Source organism: Hypanus sabinus, chromosome 4, assembly GCF_030144855.1.
Source record: "Hypanus sabinus isolate sHypSab1 chromosome 4, sHypSab1.hap1, whole genome shotgun sequence".
NCBI classification, from domain to species: Eukaryota; Metazoa; Chordata; class Chondrichthyes; order Myliobatiformes; family Dasyatidae; genus Hypanus; species Hypanus sabinus.
Window position 1 is genome coordinate 168647289 of NC_082709.1, and position 20660 is coordinate 168667948.

The 20660-nt window shown below is 42.9% G+C and overlaps 1 protein-coding gene across 3 annotated transcripts in view; it reads right to left on the minus strand.

Moving 5' to 3' along the window:
- Nucleotides 1–20660, minus strand: part of prdm15 (PR domain containing 15) — an 81208-nt gene that overhangs the window by 25840 nt on the left and 34708 nt on the right. For 2 of the 3 annotated variants that reach the window (XR_009511872.1, XM_059968745.1), the window contains exons 8-16: nt 19493–19591; nt 16072–16290; nt 15353–15485; nt 14377–14495; nt 11088–11182; nt 6040–6136; nt 4266–4433; nt 1793–1881; nt 226–357 (exon numbers count right to left, since the gene is read on the minus strand). Coding sequence is in view for 2 of the 3 variants with exons in the window: in XM_059968745.1 (XP_059824728.1) it covers nt 226–357; nt 1793–1881; nt 4266–4433; nt 6040–6136; nt 11088–11182; nt 14377–14495; nt 15353–15485; nt 16072–16290; nt 19493–19591 (1151 nt within the window). In the remaining variant the exon portion in view is untranslated. The remainder of the gene's footprint in view (nt 1–225; nt 358–1792; nt 1882–4265; nt 4434–6039; nt 6137–11087; nt 11183–14376; nt 14496–15352; nt 15486–16071; nt 16291–19492; nt 19592–20660) is intronic. The other variant, XM_059968746.1, reaches the window with a different exon arrangement.

A 20660-nucleotide genomic window follows, 5' to 3' on the forward strand; every position in this document is an offset into this window, starting at 1 on the left:
AACTTTCACACCAGCAACTTCTGATTTTATTTCAGATTCACCACACCTTCAATTTTGTTTTTGATTTTCATTTCCACTGTCAATGGTGGGACTAAATTCGAAATCCTCGGATTCAGAAGTGACTATGCCACCAACCAATCCAGAGGTAATACTGCCCATATAAAAGCGCACACAGCCCTGATCATAAATATAATTTTTTTAGAAATAATCTTCTAAAAATGGTACCTTAAAATGGACATGAGTGTGATCCCTCAGAACATCGACACGATAGAATTTGCGCCCACAGATCTCACAAGTGTACTTCTTGTCTCCGTGCGTCAGCAAGTGCTTATTCATGTTGCTTCGACAGGAGAAAACCTACCAACAAAACAGATGTCAGGTCACAGGCAGATGTCAAATATCCTTCTCTACCATTGACTGGTTGAGGTAGTCCACATGGATGTCAGTAAGGCCTTTGACAAGGTCTCACTTAAGAGTCCAGAAAGTTAGAACTCTTGAGATCCAAGGCAAGTTATCAAATGGTCCAAAGCTGGCTTAGCAACAGGAAACAGTGGGTCATGGAGGAGGGTTGCTTTTGAACTGGAAGCCTACTGGTAGTGTACAAGAATCAGTGATGTGGCCTTTACTCTTTATTTTAATACCAATCAATGGTAGGGATGTGAACACAGGAGGAATGATTCAGAAGCATGCAAATGCCACTGAAATTGGTAGCTGTGTGGTTGTCAACAGTGAAGAATAGAGTTAGTATATTATTTGGCAAGATTCGCAGAAGAATGACAGATGGAACTTATTTCTGATAATTGCAAGGAGTTGCACCTTGACCATAGACCACAAGACATAGGAGAAAATTAGGACATTTTGCCCATTGAGTCTGCTCCGGCATTCCATCATGGTTGATTTATTTTCCCTCTGAACCCTATCCTCCTGCCTTCTCCCCATAACCTTTGACACCTTTACTTAGAAGAATGCAGGGGGATCTTAATCAAAACGGCAGGGCCAGATTTGATGTGCGGCCAATTTAAGTGTCATAACAGACTGAAAAAGGTCGGGTGTCGCGGCCAGAGGTGAGGGACAGGCCATTGTCCAGCTTGCTGCTCCGAGGGGCTTACTCGTCTCTGCATTGAACTGTGGCCTGCAACTAACAGGCTCCTGGAACAGTGTAGTGATGAACTGGCTTCAGGGCTGTTAACTCACTTTTGTGAACTTTAATTCTGAGTGTTATTTGTTTAATTTTTATTGTTTTCATTATTTGCTCTTTTTTTGTACACTGGGTGACAGTCTTGTTTTAATGGGTTCTATTGGGTTTCTTTGGTTTTGTGGCTGCCCCTGAAAAGACAAATTTCTAGGCTCTACATTGTACATTCTTTGACAATAAATGTACTTTGAACTTCGAAACCTATCAAATTTTGAAAGGCCTAGATAGAGTGGACATAGAGAGGATGTTTCCTATAGTCAGAAGCACAGGACCAGAGAGCACCAAACGTCCATTCAGAACAGACGAGGAAGAATTTCTTTAGCTAGAGGGTGGTGAATCAGTAAAATTCATTGCCACAGGTGGCTGTGAAGGTCAAGTCATTGGGTATATTTAAAGAGGAGGTTGACAGGTACTTGACTAGTATGTATGCCAAGGATTACATGGAGAAGGCAGGAGAATGGAATTGAGTAAATCAGCCATGATGCAATTACAGAGCAGACTCAATGGGCCGAATGGCCTAATTCTACTCCTATGTCCTATGATTTAAACATAAAGTATACAGTGGCTGTCAGCGTAAAGTAGCATCATTGCTCACACCTTTCCACAGACAGGGCATCCTGATGGTTCCTTTTTGTATTTCACCATCCCATTGGGCTCACTTTCATCTTTTTTCACACGTTTTCCACCTATTAAAAAAAATAAGAAATAGAGCATTTTACGTATTTAAAAATATTGCACTGAAACCCGAATTGCTCACGTACAAAATAAATAATCCTATGCAGAATGCAGGTATGGAGCAGTGATATCTAATGATACATTTTATACACATCCTAAAATAGTGGCAGAATGCATAAGTTTAGGATCAGTGCTTACTATCTGCATTAAGACAGGACCAAAGTGCCTGCACCATTCACTCACACACACATTGCCTTGTCATTTTGCTGTAGTTGCTCTGAGTGTTTTACTTCAGTGCCTTCCCTGATATGTTCTCATAATGGATCCTCACGTGCTCAGGTCCTCTTTATGATGCCTTTCCCACCACAACACAGCGGAATATTCCACGTCTTTAGTAATGTGGATGTGCAAATGTGTACATATTGTTTGTATACTGTAATTAAGGTAGATAATCCTGTTTAGTCTGTAATATGATTGTGACTACATTGTGGGGTGCATCATAATCTGATTCATGTATCGCCTTAGTTAACTCTGTTGGTAATTAAACGTGGTATGCCCTAGTAACTAAAAATTGTTCATTGCCCTCAATAGGAGAGAGGGATAGGGATTGCCAGGAGTCCGTACTTGACAAGTACAGATATGGAACTGTTATTGTGTTTTCAGTGATATCTTTTTGTAAACATTGGCAATTTTCACTATTTTTGTTCATTTTTGACACACCTAATAAACACCCTTGCAATAAAGTGCTAAATTATTCCATTCATTTTTCATTAGGTCATAACCCACATATCTAACAATGTCACATATTGCAAATGGGCAGCTGCACAGTGTGCTCAAAAATGTGCAATTTTAGGAGATTTAATCGAAATAACAGTGCAGCAAGCTCACATAATGTGGGATATTGCAGATCTAAAACACAGGCACAAATAACTCATTACCACACCCGATGGACACAGCCATTAAATGAATGTATCTGATTGAGTCAATAAGGGGAAACTGCTAACTCACATACTGTACATGAAACCTACAGGGAGAAAGCTGCAGCAATTCAGAAAGAAAATTGGGACATGAGATTCTGCAAACGCTGGAAATCCAGAGTAACACAAACAAAATGCTGGTGGAACTCAGCCGATTAGGTAACATCTATGGAAATGAATAAACAGCCAATGTTTTGGGCTGAGACTCTTCATCAGGACTAGAAAGCAAAGGGGAAGAAGCCAGAATAAGAAGGTGGGGAGGAATACCAGGTAGAAACTGATCAGTGAGGGGGAAGTTGAGTGAGAAGCTGGGGGAGGGGGTGATAGATGAAAAAGGTAAAAGGTTGAAGGAGGAGGAATTTGATAAGAGAGGACAGCCGGCACCAGGGAGTGGCAGATTGGGGAATGGAAGAAGAGGAAAGGTGGAGGGGGAGGGGAAATTATCATAAGCTAGAGAAAATCTAGGCAAAAGATTGCATTAAAAAAACCTGAATTCCCCAAAAGCTTCTGATACTGTAAAATAATTCAATTTCTAGACAGCAGTGGATTATCTTACTGGATAAAGACAGAGTCAAACTGTAGATTAGCAATGATTTAACTAAATGTGTAATCAGATCCTGTTCCAATGCTCCAAATCTTAGAATAAACTGTATAAAGGAGGCTACTTACTTATTAATAAGCACAAGAACGTCTCCCCTATTCAGGACACATATTCAGAAGTGCTGCCCACACAGTGCCTCCAGCATTATCAAGAACCCCTCCCAATCTTCCCACAACTCTCTGACCTCCTGCCATCAGGCGGAAGGTACCGCAGCACAAGATCTGCAACTGTAGACCTGGGTAGCAGCTTTCTCCCGCAGGCTGTTAAGACTTTTTAAAAACACCCTGCCACCACCCTGGTACGTACACCCTGTCTGTGCATACCCCACCACTCCCACAACTCCCCAAATCACAGGCACACCCTCCTCCTGAACTGATCACTTTTCATCCTTTACTCCTGCTGTTTCACCTATTTACACAACTGTTGTTTTATTATAATAGTGTCAATAACATTATACTGTCTTACACAATCATGCATCTTGCCCTTTATGTCAACCTGCCAATCTTCAGGCCATGTCACTCAGGGACTCAGAGTCACAAAATAAAATGAGTGCGTGTGCTACGTACAGTATTTGTGCTGTGTGTGACTACATGTACTGTGTTTACACCTTGGCCCCAGTGGAATGGTGTTTCATTCTGCTGTATACGTGTGTATGGTTGAATGACAATAAACTTGAAACAAAAATTATTCAAAGACTCTACTATTCATGCTGATGATAACAGGAATCTACAGTAGCAAGCAACCTCAAGTTTCCAGTAGGGCAAAGCAATTTTCTTCCTTAGCAAAGGTTTCTTTTAAAAAAAATGTCACAACTTGCCTTCAGTATGCCGTCTCTGGTGGTCCAGCATCACATCTTTCCTGTAGAACATTTTTCCACAAGTATCGCAGGAGAACTTTTTGTCTCCATGTTTTTTCTTGTGCTTTGACAGGTTACTGTTGGTTGAGAAGAACCTGAAGCACATGTCACACTGGAATGTTTTGTCATCTAGAAAATAAACAAATTTCATGCAAAAATGCAGACAGGAGATAAGGATCAAGCCACAAGGAAGACTGCAGAAGTAACAACTCTTCACGATTAGAGCAAAAAGCTCAAAGTTCAAAGTCAAATTATTGTCTAAGTACATACTTGTCACTAAATACAACCCTGAGAGTCGTTTTCTTGCAGGCATTCACAGTGGATACAAAGAAAGGCAACAGAATCAATGAAAAACTAAAAGACGGACCAACAAGATACAAAAAAATTATAACAACAAATAAACAATACTGATAACATGAATTGTAGAGTGGTTGTGGAATCAATTCAGTGCTGAGGTGAATTAAGTTCACACGTTCAGGAGACCGATGGTTGAGGGTAGTAACTGATCCTGAACCTGGTGGCGTGGGGTCCAAGGTTCCTGTACCTGCTTCCTGATGGCAGCAGTGAGAAGAGAGCACGTTCTGAGTGGTGGGAGTCCTTCATGATGGATATAACATATACAGCAGCGTTTGGTTGCAGTTGCATGAGTTGTCGAGAGGCACAATTGGACTACTGCACACAGTCTGTGTCAACCCTGTTGTAGGGAAGATGTGGCTAAACTGGAAAAAGTGCAGAGAAAGATGGACCCAGGGCCAGAGAGCCTGAGTTATAGGGGAGAGGCTGGCAGGCTGGGTTTTTATTACTTGGAACGCAGAGGAATGAGGGCGACCTGATCGAAGTGTTTAATATCATGAGACGCCTACATAAGGCGGATAGCATGGGAACTCAGAATCAGGGGGCATAGATTCAGGATGAGAGGGGAAAGATTCTAAAAGAAATTTGAGGGGAAACTTTTCCTGTGTGGAGAGGGCTGACTATGTGCAATGCACTGCCCGAGGAAGTGGTTTGAAGCTAGTGCAACACCATCACTTATGAAAGACCCAGAAAGGGATATGGGCCGGTCAAAAGAAGACGGGATGAGGTGAGTGAGCAGTGTGGTCAGCATGGAGTGGTTGGATTGGAGGGCCTGTATCCACGCTGTTCTGTTCTATGACTTTCATGGGACAAGCATGTTCCAGAAAGCATCCACTGAGCCACTGCCTGTCGTAGTTCCCTGAAAGAGGTGTATAATCCCATGTCTTTTCTCCAGAACCTTGTTGCTTCAAGGATTTATCCAATTCTCTAACCTACATGCTTAAATAATTCTACAGTAACCAAAGATTTATTTTTTTTTAAGTTACAGAGACACAGCATGGTGCAACACCCTTCGACTTCACTGACTCTGTTGACCTATTTTGCGAGATTATATTTTTCTTGACAGCTCTTCAGTAATTCTTTAGGAACCACTTACCATGCAGATAAATGATGGGGCTCTCTGACGAACATTTCAATAAAGGACTGCTGTGGAAGATTGTATCAACGATATATGAATTGGGCACATTTCTTTCATAGGCTATTTCCAGGCTCTGAACTGCTGTGTAGCTCAGCAACCAAGTCCAACGTGCCTGGATACTGTGCCGTAGATGACCTGGCACTTTTACATCCGGGAGGGGTGATGCTAACTTAATGGGAGTCAAAAGTCCAAAAAATTGGTACAGCACTCAACAGGGTTCTCTTCCACTGACAGCAAATTTACCTCTTTTACCTGTTCGACAGTTGTGAAACTCCAACGCAGTCCTGATGCGGAAAGCTTTCAGACATGTAGGACACTGGAACATGTAGCTATCGTCCACCTGGAGGATAATGGTAACCGTAGTTTAATATAAACAGATACAAAAGTTCGACACACACTGGCTGAAAATCAGTAGATGAAGTAAGACACAGTAGCAATACCAGTGTCATTGACCTCCCGAGTTATCACCACTGACCAGAAACTCAGCTCGATCACCCACCTACACCATGTGACCAACATGAGGAAGTAAAAAGCTAAGCATCACGTTATTCTGATACCCCAGAGGAAGGGCTTCTGTGCAACTGGTTGAATCAAGTCCAACAGCAGTCACAAATGGTTCACATGAGCCCACACTGTTCTATCATTGTAAACCTTCAAGCCCTCCACCATTGGCATGTTATGGCTATAGCATTTACCAGATACAAAGCATAGTACAGTTACTTCGCCTCAGCATTTGGAGAGCTCCTCCTCACTCACACGTGGATGTCAAGTGGTGGGAAACGCCTGCGTGGCTCTTCCTGACAACACTCTGAGTTTTAAACGTGCTCTGCTCCTCCTTCATCAGAAGGGGCACGAACCCGAGAACTTCCTACTCATCAGCACTGTGAGATCTCTTCACCAGAAGGACTGTAACAGCCCATTACCATCTCACCAGCAATTAGAAAGGGACAACAGCTTCTGGCTTGGCACATCGCAAAAGGAGAATGTAAAATGACCACCGGACCGAAATAGAGGAGCAGGATTCGATTGGGGATATGGGCTCGGGAGATGGGCATAATTTTAATGTGATTGCTGGAAAGCATGGCCGGGGGTAGGAAAACGCCATAAGTAGGTTTTTTATGCAGAGAGTGTGGATGCGTGGAACACCCTGCAAGGGGTGCTGGCGGAGGCAGATACATTAGGGACATTTAAGAAACTCTTAGATATGCACATGAATGATAGAAAAATGGGGGGCTGTGTGGGAGGGAAGGGTTGGAATGATCCTGGAGTAGGGTTAAAGGTTGGCACAACATGATGGGCCAAAGGGCCTGTATTGAGCTTCAGTGTTTCATGCTTTGCTTTAAGCTGCAGGGAGAAAAGCAATCAATTAAGATAGCAAGTTGAAGTACCCAAAGGGAAACAGGTAACGATGTCAGACTGTCCAGCTGCGGCCAACAAACTGTGCAGCATCTGAAATATCACCCAAGTGCTCCTCCAGTTAACATGTGCTTCACTAGCTCTCGCACATCCAATAGAAATTATGCAGGTGACACCAAATGAGCACTGTACATTATTCAACGTCTCCATATCTGCTCACAGCTCTCTGTGCGTGGCCTTGCTCAACACTACGACAGAACTGGTCTGGGTAGCACAGCTTGTTTCCACTGCAACTACATGCATCACTGACACCGTCACTGGACAGCAACGGGATGCCCTGTGTAGATTATTCCTACATGTCGCATTCCAATTTGAAATTCAAATTATAACAATGGCAATCTCAATCAATGTCTATAAGATCACGAGGCATAGGAGCAGAATTAGGCCATTTGGCCCATCAAGTCATCTCTGCCATTCTATCATGGCTGATTTGTTATCCCTCTCAACCCCATTCTTCTGCCTTCTCCCTGCCCCGTAACCTTTGACATACTTATTAATCAAGAGCCTAACAACCTCCACTTCAAATGTACTCAATACTTGTCCTCCACAACCGTCTGTGGCAATGAATTCCACAGATTCACCACTCTTTGGCTAAACAAATTCCTCGTTATATCTGTTCTGAAGGGTTGTCCTATTCTGAGGCTGTGTCCTCTGGTCCTAAACTTCCCCACTACCCTCATCATGTCCACTCTATCCACAACGCCTATCAAAAGTATTCATCATCACCCCCCCACCTCCAGAAGTTTTCATGCTTTATTATTTTACAACATTGAATCACAGTGGATTTAATTTGGCTTTTTGACACTGATCAACAGAAAAAGACTCCTTTGGGTCAAAGTGAAAACAGATCTTACAAAGTGATCTAAATTAATTATGAATATAAAACACAAAATAATTGATGGCATAAGTATTCACCCCGTTCAAGTCAGTATTTAATAGATGCACTTTTGGCAGCAATTACAGGCTTGGGTCTGTGTGGGTCAGTCTCTATCAGCTTTGCACTTCTGGACACTGTAATTTTCCCCCATTTTTCTTTACAAACCTGCTCAAGCTCTGTCAGATTGCATGGGGATCGTGAGTGAACATCCCTTTTTAAGCTTAGCCACAAATTCCCAATTGGATTGAGGTCTGAACCCTGACTTGGCCACTCCAGGACATTAACTTTGTTGTTTTTAAACCATTCCTGTGTAGCTTTGGTTTTATACTTGGAGTCATTGCCTTGCTGGAAAACCAATCTTCTCCAAAGTCACAGTTCTCTTACAGACAGCATCAGGTTTTCCTCCAGGATTTCCCTGTATTTTGCTGCATTCATTTTACCCTCTACCTTCACAAGCCTTCCAGGGCCTGCTGCAGTGAAGCATCAACACAGCATGATGCAGTCACCACCAGGCTTCACGCTAGGGATGGTGTGTTTTTGATGAAGTGCGGTGTTTGGCTTAAGCCAAACATAGCGTTTAGTTTGATGGCCAAAAAGCTCAATTTTGGTTTCATCAGATCATAGAACCTGCTTGCCTCCCACATGCCTTCTGGCAAACTCTAGCATTGATTTCATGTGAATGTTTTTCCCCCCCAATGATGGCTTTCTCTTTGCCTCTCTCCCATAAAGCTGTGACTGTGAAGCACCCGGGCAACAGTAGTTGTATGTGCAGTTTCTCCCACCTCAGCCACTGAGCTTGTAACTCCTCCAGAGTTGTCATTGGCCTCATGGTGACCTCCCTCACCAGTCCCCTTCTTGCACAGTCACTCAGTTTTTGAGGACTGCCTGCTCTAGACAAATTTACAGCTGTGCCATATTTTTTCTATTTCTTGATAATTGACTTAAGGAATATTCAGTGACTCGGAAATTTTGTTGTATCCATCTCCTGACTTGTGCTTTTGAATAACCTTTTTCTGAAGTTGCATGGAGTTGTTCTTTTGTCCTCATGGTGTCATTTTACCCAAGATACTGACTCAGCAGCAGTTGGACCTTCCAGATACAGGTGTATTTGTACTACAATCAGTTGGAACACCTTGACTCCACAAGGTCTCCAAAAACTGATCTCCATTTAACTAACTCCTAAAACCAACTGGCTGCACCAGTGATGATTTGGTGTGTCATATTAAAGGGAGAGGGTGAATACTTATACAATCAATTATTTTGAGTTTTACATTTGTAATTAATTTAGATCATCTTGTTGAGATCAATTTCCACTTCAACACTCAAGTCTTTTTCTGTTGATCAGTGTCAAAAAAAGCCAAATTAAATCCACTGTGCTTCAAGGTTGTAAAACAATAAAACATGAAAACTTCCAAAGAGGGTGAATACTTTTTATAGGCACTGTAAGTCTTTCAGTATTCAATAGGCTTCAAAGATATTCCCTTCATTCTTCTAAACTCCAGCAAGTACAGGCCCAGAGCCAAACACTCTCCATACATTAACCCTTTAAATCTCAGGATTATTCTTGTGAACCTCTTCTGGACCCTCTCCAACGTCAGCACATCCTTCCTTCGATAAGGGGCCCAAAATTGCTCACAGTACTCCAAGTGTGGTCTGATCTATACCTTACAAAGCCTCAGCATTACGTCCTTGCTTTGATATTAAGTCTTCGATATGAATGCTAACATCGAGCTTGCCTTCCTTACCACCAACTCAACCTGTAAGTTAACCTTCAGGGAATCCTTCGCGAGGACTCCCAGGTCCGTTTGCACCTCTGACTTCGGAATTTGCTCCCCGTTTAGAAAACAGTCTTTCCCTTACTCCTACTATCAAAGTGCATGAATGTACACTTGTCATTGTTGAACATGCCCTCTCCTGGGAGGATACATCAGTTAGAGCTCTGCTTCACTTTCACAGAATTGTGCAACACAGCAAGGGGCCACTCAGTTCACACCCTTATGAACAGTTGATGGATCTTTGTTTAGATTAACCAACTGGTCACTTTTGCTTCTAATATCAGCCTTTATGAAGATAGATCAAGTTTGAGCCAAGAGTCAACTTTTAATGATTAGAAAGAAACATTAATCACTGACGATCAGACCAGAAGTTTCTACTTACCCTTCCTGTCCCCATTTCCTCCCACACATACTTATGTAAACCAAATCCTCCATCTCCCTCGCTTATAAGTAGATGCCAACATGATGGCTCACCTGAGCCGACCTTTTTGGCCCATGCCGAGTTGCCTAAACCGCTCCTCATCCAGGATCTCAAAACAATGCACTCCTCACACTCCCTCAGTGCTTCACCACTCATTGTCCAAAACCCACCCAAACTACCCCCTGGTTTTCCCGGCCTCTCTTCTCAACATTCAATTTCTCCTTTATAAATGGTAGGCTCACATTCATCGAAAAGCTTCCCAGTGGCAAGTTGAAAGTAATCCAGCACGTCCTCTTACTTTGATGTACAACATAGAGCCATAAAACATTACACATACAGGAGAGTTTGGTGGTTCAGGGCCTGAATGGGGGGGGGGGGGGGAGGGGGAAGGGGGGAATCTCAAAGATCAAAGTTAAGTTATTAACAAGGTACATATATGTCACATATACAACCATGAGATTCATTTTCTCATTCAAAGGCCTAGATAGAGTGGTTATGAAGAGGATGCTTCCTATAGTGGGAGAGTCTAGGACTTCTGAGGCGATGCCCTCTATCGAAGGACATCCCTTTAGAACAAAGATGAGGAGAAATTTCCTAGAAGGTGGTGAATCTGAGACATTTATTGCTACAGATGACTGCGGAGGCCAATTCATTGTATTATTTAAAGCAGAGGTTCTTGATTAGGCCAAATGGCCTAATTCTGCTCCTATGTCTTATGATCTTATTTCCCACTGAGCAGCAGCAAGATTTGATTCACTGTACAAATTCCAATAAAACGGCAATTAATATTAGTGGCTTTCACCTCATTCCTGCTGTGCTTATAAGAGACGTGTTGCTTCAAACTTTCCTTCCGGCTGAATTCTTTCTCGCATTCATCACATTTGTAAAGTTTATCACCTGAAGGTAAAAGAAAATTAAATTAAAAGGTCAACTATGACCTTAAATCTACTTTTAATCGTGTAATTCAGCTTGAGTCAGCAAGCAGCAACGGTACAGAGGAACGTTAATAAGTTCCAATGACTCATTTTTGTCAGACATCACATGGAGTTCAATAGTAAGTGATGGCACATTTATGCGGGTGTAGCTTTAGTATTGCATGTGTGGTTTTACCATTTTTAATTTGTTGGATTGCAACCTATTTGGGTTGTATATGTTCACCCTAATTCTACTGCTTTTGTTTAAGTTTCCATTGATGGGATAATAAATTAGAATTCCCCTTGGAATCGCTTAAGAATACAAGATGTATAATAAAGGCGACTTTAAAACCATTCACTTACCACTTTAGTTAAATGTAATATTAAAATGACAGCAGCAATGATAAGTTGTTGCATCTCTAATTATATCTAACCTTAACTGTAGTGATGGGAATTTATATAATACAGGAATCTGTAAAAGTCTTAGGCACATATAGATAGGGTACCCAAGACTTTTGCATGGTACTTACTGTATTTGTCAAAGTGGAGTGGTGAAGAAGATAGCAAATTCGGCAGGAGCAAAGGACGTTCAAATGGTGAGGGTGGAGTGCCATTGGATGGGTGACAGAGAGGAGTGCTGGGGCTGCAGGCAGACCTTGCCCTGAGACACCAGGCAAAGTTGTTCTTTTCCAAAGTATTGGTTTATTTATCATTACAGAATGTATCTTTGGTGTTTCCCATTTCCTCCCCTCTCCCCTCCTTTTCCTCAACCATGATTCCCCTCTCCCTGCCCCCTTCCACTCTCAGTACACAATAGAGACTCAAATCAGAATCAGGTTTATCACCACTCATGTCATGAAATTTGCTTTTTTTGCAGCAGCAATACAGTGCAATTAAATTGACTACTGTACTGTGTAGAAGTCTTAGGCTCCCTAGCTATATACATATGCCTAAGACTTTTCCACTGTACTGTACGTCATACCTAGCCTGGGATAAGCGACAACTCATAGCAGATGGAGCCTGGCTCTATATTTAATCTGCATTGTAGATGACCCAGGATCGATGTTTGGGCCTTTCTGCTGTATCAGTTCTGGGGCTGTGTATAGAAAGATGTACAGAGGAACTAATCAATGAATCTGCTATCCTGAATGTTTTTATTGGGCCATTTGAGAGGATGCTTCATTCTATTTTCTACACTGCAGATGACTTGAAAGTAAAATTTCCATTTGCCAGCACAAGAATAAAATGTTGGGGCACAACAGTGAGAGTTCAAAGTAAATTTATCAAAGTACATACACTCAGTGGCCACTTTATTAGGTTCAAAAGTGGAACCCGGTGCGGATTTCTACCGCTGTAACCCATCCACTTCAATGTTCAAAGTGTTGTGTGTTTGGAGATGCTCTTGTGCACTCCACTGTTGTGACTCGTGGTTATTTTAGATACCCTCACCTCCTGTCACCTTGAAACAGTCTGGTCATTCTCTTCTGGACCTTTCTCACTGCAAGGCATTTTCCCCTCCACAGAACTGCTAATCACTGGAATTTTTGTTTTGTTTTTCACACCACTCTCTCTAAATTGTAGAGATTGCTGTGCATGAAAATCCCAGGACATCAGCAGTTTATGAGATACTCATATCACACCGTCTGGCACCATGGTCAATGTCACTTAGATCACATTTCGTCCCCATTCTGATGGCTGGTCTGAACAACTGAACCTCTTGACCATGTCTGCAAGCTTTTATGCGTTGAGATGCCGCCACATGATTGACCGATTAGGTATTTACACTAAGGAACAGGTATACAGGTGTACCTAATAGAGCAGCCACTGAGCGTACAGGTCACCATATACTAGCCTGAGATTCAACTTCTTGCAGGCATTCACGGTAGAACAAAGAAATTCAATGGAGTCAATGAAAAGCTAAACTCAAACACTGAAAGCAGCTAATATGCAAAATAAAACAATCTTTGTAAATACAAAAAGAGGTGGGTGGGAAGAGAAACTCCTCCAATGTATACACCTCGGCAGTATACAAAGATCAAAGTACATATATGCCACCATATACAACCCTGAGATTCATTGTCTTGTGGGCGAATAGAATAATAACCATAACAGAATCAACAAAAGACCACTCAACTTGGGCATTCAACCAGACTGTAGAAGACAACAAATACACAAAGAAAGAAATAGTAATAAGTAATATTACTGATTAATAATATTACTAAAGTAATAAATAGCAATGAGCAATAATCGAGAACGTGAGATGAAAGTGAAGTTGAGTGAAGTTGGTTCAAGAGCTGATGATTGACAGGTAGTAATTGTTCCTGAACCTGGTGGTGCGAGTCCTGAAGCTCCTGTACCTTCTTCCTGATGCCAGCTGTGAGAATAGAGCATGTCCTAGGTGTGGGGCTCCCTGATGATGCTATGCTGCTTTCCTGCGACAGAGTTTCATGTAGATGCGCTCAATGGTTGGGAGGGCTTTACTCAAGATGGACTGGGCCATATCTACTACTTTCTGTAGAATTTTCTGTTCAAGGGCATTAGCCTTTGCATACCAGGCTGTGATGCAGTCAGTCAAAATACTTTCTACTACACATCCTAGGAAGTTCGTCAAAGTTTTGGATACCTTTGCAAACTCCTAACGAAGTAGAGGCGCTGCTGTGCTTTCTTCGGAATTGCACTTACGTGCTGGGCCCAGGACATAACAACACCAAGGAATTTAAGGTTGCTGACTCTTTCCACTTCTGTCTGACTTCAAGAGAAGGAGCCAGTCCTCATCTGCAGATCAATGATCAGCTCCTTGGTCTTGATTACATTAGCTCTATTTGTCACACGTACATTGAAACATACAGTGAAATGCGTCATCCGTGTTAATGACCAACACAGTCAAGGATGTGCTGGGGGCAGTCCACAAGTGCCATCGTGCTTCCTGCCCTAATACTTCATGCCCACAATTTACTTACTCTTTGCAAAACCTGAGCACCTAGCAAAGGGAACGACTGACCAAGAGGGCTGATGTTGGTAGAAGTGTTTTCATATTTGGATATTGTGGGGAAAATGAGATATGTAGATAAAGCATTTCCAGATCACTTACAAAATACAAATGTTATACTGCTCACATGCTACTGCCTCAAGGACTCGAATATTTGAATAGATAATAAGGCCCGATGTTGGCTTTACCATGAGAACGGATGTGTCGCTTCAGGTTGCTGCTGTTGTTGAAGAATTTATCGCAGAGGTAACACTGGTAGACTCGTAGGTCACCTGAACGTCTCAGTATCTTCCTGTGCGTGTCAGGCCTGTGGACATGAATACGCGATTAACACCAGCGAATCTCATACACACACTCACATGTCCGACGTGGATTACGAACTGCTGTTTATCTAAATGCAAGCCTCTCACAGAAGCTTACAGCATTGGCCACATTGGTGCTTTTAAGAACTTAATTGAAAAGGTTAGGCCATTTCAGTCTCTAAGGCCTGATCCATCAGTCATTGAGAACATTGCCAAATGACACTTCCCCATCTGACTCTCGCTCACTCCTCCCACCGGGTGCCACACCCCCACTGCACAACCCTTAGTTTTTATTCATTTTCCTTTTGCCGATCATTGCGCTCTTCTCACTTGGACCCACTTGCCTGCTGACCCACCACTCCCCCTCATTTCATCTCCCTTCTATTCTTCCGAACCAGATGAAGGGCTTCAAACCGAAGCATCGACTAACATTTCCCTCCATGAATGCTGCCTGACCCACTGCAGCCCTTCAGCTGCCAGGTGTTCATATTCCAGCTTAATTTGCCTTCCTTGGCTTAGGATCTTTTAGACACTGAACATCCATTAACTAAAGCAATTAATTTAGCTGCAGCAGAGAGAATCATACAGTTTTCAGCCTTTATGTCTTAATCCCTCCCCCACATCCCCACATGAATGGCCCTTTCTCTGTTCCACCTCACTTCCTGTGCGTCCTCTACCAGAAATGCAGAGCCACTCTGCTAAAGAAACTTTAGTTTCCATTTTCCCCAGAATCGTCTTGACCTCTCTGAAAAACCTGCATTACGTCCAAGATGAATGGGCAATTTTAGTGGTGCACAGGCTGCTGGGAAATGGTAAAGGCATTGCAAGAGCCAGAACATGCATTTAGTGCCTTGGGATTTACCTCAAATTTGGACGTACGTGACGGCCATTTCGCAACATTTTCCCTGAACTTAACACTTCGCCCATTCTTCCATCACGAACAGACGTTTCCAGAGGTGCAGAGGTGGAACAGGCTTTCACAATGCTCTCAGACACTGCAATGAAACATAGTAGTGAGAATTACAGTTTTAAATTGCATCTTCACCTCAGTGAAAAGACCCAAATTCCACTCTTCACAGCACAAAACCAAAAGAAGCCATGTAATCCATTAGGCTCATTGAAAGAACAACAAAGAGCAATCCAATTTACCCACCCTCAGCCTTTTCCCTTGCCCTCTGCCTTTTACTTCTAGCAGTTTTCTCTTGGTTTTATTTCTTCATCTTCTCTCAAAGGCTACTATTGATTTTGTACCTACCACACCGTCAGGAGGCACATTTGTGTCACACCTTTCCTCGGAAAGTACAAACACAAAAAATACATTAAGGAAGCGAGAATTCTGCAAAGAAGAAGAACTATCTAATTTATGCTTTATAAATTTATTTCTGGTTAATGTTGCCTATGTTATGAGCCTGTGGATGCCGCTGTAAGTGAGCTTTTCATTCATCTGTGCACAAGTGTACTTGTGCATATGACGATATACCCAACCATGCCTGTAGGATGCCCCTGTCCTCAGCTGGTGTTGTAAGGTGCTCCCAGCACACACTGCTCTGTTGCCATTCCAAATGCAGAGAGAGTCCCAACCTGTGTTCTGATTGCAGTCAGCGGGCAACTGCTCAGGCTCATTCCGCCGTAACTTCGGCTTCCGAGGCCGCCGAGCTCTGGACTTCTGGTCCGGAATTGTGGGAACTTCCACTACAGCTGGGCGGTCAGTGGGGAGAAGGCCCCCGACTCTATCGGCCACCGAATCTTTCGCTGTGGCAGGCACGCCGTGAACTTGCTCCAAGTGATTCATCAGATGCTCTGCGGTAATCAAGATTAACACAAAAACATCAGCTCATAAACAGTAAACAACGGTGCTGGGGTCAGATACATTCAGTGCCCCTGCTTGTTAATGCAAATATCTAATTAGCCTATCATGTGGCAGCAACTCAATGCATAAAAGCATGCAGACGTGGTCAAGTTGTGGTTCAACCCAACATCAGAATGGGGGAAGAAATGTGACCTTATTTTCCTTGATCATGGAATGATTGTTGGTGTCAGATGGGGTGGTTTGAGTATCTCAGTAACTGTTGATCTCCTGGGATTTTCATGTACAGCAGGCTCTAGAGTTTACAGAGAATGGTGCAAAAAAACATTCAGAGAGCAGCAGTTGTCAGCGAAAACACACTGTTAGTGGGAGAGGTCAGAGGAACCAGACTGGTTCAAGCTGACAGGAAGGCAACAGTATCTCAAATAACCACACGTTATAAGCAGATGAGCCTTTCTAAATGCACAGCACGTCAAACCTTGAAATGGATGGTCTTTGGCAGCAGAAGATCACGAATATACACTTGGAGGCCATTTTATCAAGTCCCGGAGGTACCCAATAAAGTGGCCACTGAGTGGATATATTGAGGGTGTATCTGTTCCAAAGGTGAGGCAGAGGACAAGACACCGATGCAGAGCATGATGTGAAGGTACAACAGCACCAGCATCTGTAGCATTAACACTTTGAATCTGCGCTTCCTGGTGTACGATGGGTCGTTTTTACACTTGATTTTGTTTTCGTTTCCATTGACACCACCAGAGACCAACTTCATGTGATTTCAAAAGATACAGATTCAACCCAGTGTAGATTTTGTTACCACCGTTCTGAGCTAGTGTCTGGAACTGGGGTGGACAAATAAACAGCAATTGTCCTACATTGAATCCTACTGTAGGCACCCTGAAGATGGAAGTCACAAGACAGCACCTCATCTCTGTAAACTCAGGTAAGACAACCCATCCAGCACACCTCGATCGACCACCGACTCCACCACTACATTGTCTAAGTGCCTCACAAGTGACTCGAGAGGATATAACCACCAGCTAAAAAATCAATGCAGAGATTGATCACTCCACATAAAGTCATAGAATGATAAAACATTGGAGGCAATTTAGCCCATCAGGCTCTTGCAAGTTCTTTGAAAAGGTGACGCAATTGATCTTGCCTCTTTCCATCTAACAGGGTCCTGAACCAGTGCAGATAACTTCACTCACCTCAATTGCCAAACTGACTACACAACCTATGGACTCACTTTCAAGAACTCCACAACTCGTATCCTATTTATGTTTTATTATTATTTGCTTGATTTGTCTTCTTTAGCACATTGCTTGTTTACCAGTCTTAGTTGTTTTTATATATATATATTTTAAATTCTATTGTATTTTGTTATTTTCCTATAAATGCCTGGAAGACAATGCCAAGTCTTTCTGCGACTGGAAACAGCCTTTCCTCACTTAACTCCACTCTTTGCAGTTTGATAATGCCTTCCTTCTAACACAGCGACCAAACCTTTTGACAAGACTCCCAAGTGTGTCTCACCAAGATCTAGTTGACTGCAATATAATGTCCCAATTCCTGTACTCAGTGCCCCAACTGATGAAGCCCAGAGTGCCTAATGACATTTTCACCACATGTCTACCCGTGACGCCACTTTCAGCGAACTATGCACTTATACTCCTGTCTGATTGCCTGTTACACCGCTGGTCTTTAGGGCAGCAATGAAGGTCCTCCACCTCTGTCCTTGGCCATCGTCTCTACTGTGGCTCAGGGTTCTCATTTCTGCCTCCACGGTACAGTGCCACGTTGGTTTCCCGCATTTCCTTCAACGTCCTCTTGGTGACACTGAAGGAGTATGGCGTGGTTGGAAATCTTTCTTAGCCAGGTCACTCTCTGTCACATACCAGCATTCTGATCCATACAGGAGTGTGGACAGAACACAGGTCTGGTAGAGCTTCACCTTGGTGTGGTCACTGTGCTTGGTTGATCCCCATACATTGACTTGTACTCCTCTATCTCACAGTGCTGGCCAGGGCACGACCACTCACTGTGCAAGTCCTACCCTGGTTTGACTTCCCAAAAGGCAACACCTCGTCCTTAGCTGAATTGAAAAACATTTGGCAATTTTCAGCTCAATTTACTTAGATAATCAATATCTCCTTGTAATTCTCTGCTTCTCTGCTTATGATACCACCTATTTCAAGTTTAAGTTCAAGTTCAAATTTATTGTCATAAACCACACACATGGAAACAGCTAAACAAAACACTGATCCTCTGGGTACAAGGAGCAGAGCACAGTACAGAGTCACACACACCACATACAGGCACAAAATAATACGAGTTTAAGTCTCTTGGTGACATGGCCTGAAGTCTGACAGGTTGACAAAGTGTGAGGTGCATGATTATTTAAGACAGTATAATGTTACTGGCACTATTATAACACAACAAGCTGTCATAAAAAATGTGTGAAACAGCAGCAATACAAGTGGCTAGTGTAGGATGGAGTATGGTTGGGAGTTGGGGAGTGGGGGGGGGGGGGGGAGACAGCAGGGCATTCAGTACACGTGTGCTGGGTGGCTGCAGGGTGTTTAAAAAATCTAACAGCTTGGGAGTAGAAGCTGCTACCCAGCCAGACAGTTCTGGTTCTTATACTGCAGTGCCTTCTGCCTGATGGTAGGAGATCAAAGAGGCACTGCATATGCAGCACTTCAGATATACGGCCTGAATGGGGTGCCGGGGGGGTGGGGGTGGAGACAGCAAAAACCCTGATGACATCTCCAGCAGTCCACAGTATCCACTGCAGGGTCTTTGTGATCTGACGCATTGTAACTCCCACATCAGAGAATGATGCAGCTGCTCAGGACACTCTTGATGGTGTGGGGTGTATTATCCGATAACTTACTAACTTACATCCAAATTGTTTAGATAAACAAATCTCCCAGCACCAACCCCTGTGGAACACCACTAGTCCCAGACTCCCAGTCCATGAAACAACCCTCAATCATTACCTTCTGCTTCCTACCATGGAGCCAATAATGAAATTAATTACCAATCTCTCCTTGAACTACCCTTCCAGAATAGCCAGCAGGACCTTGCTAAAGGCCTTGCTAAACTCTGTGATATTTCCAGATGTGGTGAAAGCCATGCCAGAGGTTTTTCTGGAGGGAGCATTCTGCCAGTACATCGGGCAAAGGGTCTCACCTGTGAGAAGATGCGGTTCCTGAAAGACATCAGAACAAACTTTACACGTCCACTGATTCAGTCCCACTGTCGGGACAGCGCTGCCTTCTTTAACTCTGTCTGGAGGAAAAGCATATTAACAGCAAGAAACCTTGAAATTTCATCCAGCTTGCCAGCATGAAGTAGCAGGAATTTTAACAAGGCAAAAACCTGGAACCATTTTGGAAATGGCAAACAAAACCTGAACGGAAATGGAGCCTTTCACATCCAGATCATGACCACGCTTTATAATCAGTGACATTTAAGCAGCTAATTTGCCTACAGCCAGCTCCCATAAACAATGTGCTACTGACGAGGTCATCTGTTCAGTAGTACTGTATTGACTGAGGCATAAATACTGCCCTGGACACTGAGCTAACTGATTTCCTATTTTCTAAGTGGTATCACAAGATATGTTGCCTCCACTTGAGAGACACGGCAGAGTCTCACGTTTAATCTCCAAAATATGGCATTTGCTACATTGATTTCCTTTGACACTGTACTGCAGACAGTGTGAAAATTGTAGTTTACTTCGGCATAGATAAGCTTGCTGGTGAAACCTATCCTGCACCCTGATCTATCAGGATCAGGGTTGATAAAGGGTATGCAAAACTTTTACTTGCTTTCTGGTTTTACTTCCATATTTTTCTGTAAACCACTACAAGAAAATGAATCTTAAGGTAGTACCGCGTGTGTGCACTTTGATAATAAATTTTATTTTGACTTTGGTTTTACCATTATTTCAACATGTCATTTTAGGCGGCTGGCACAATGTTATCAGGGCTCGAGGTGATGGAGTCCAGTGTTCAATTCCGGCACTGTATGTATGCAGTTTGGATGTTCTTCCTGTGACTGCGTAGATTTCCTCTGGGTGCTCCAGTTTCATCCCACTGTCCAAAGACATGCGGGTTAGTAGAAAGATTGGTCATTATAAATTGTCTTGTTAAGTAGACCAGGGTTACATAGGTAGGTCACTGAGCAACACCGCTCATTGCGCCAAAAGGGCCTGTTCCGCACTGTGTCTAAATGATTAATAAAAATAGTCAACACAATCCTTGCCCTCAAGAGCCAAAGTGTAGTTTACTTTGGCATAGATGAGTTTGCTGGTGAAACCTGGCCAGGAAACAAGATAAAAAGTCCCTATCCTCAA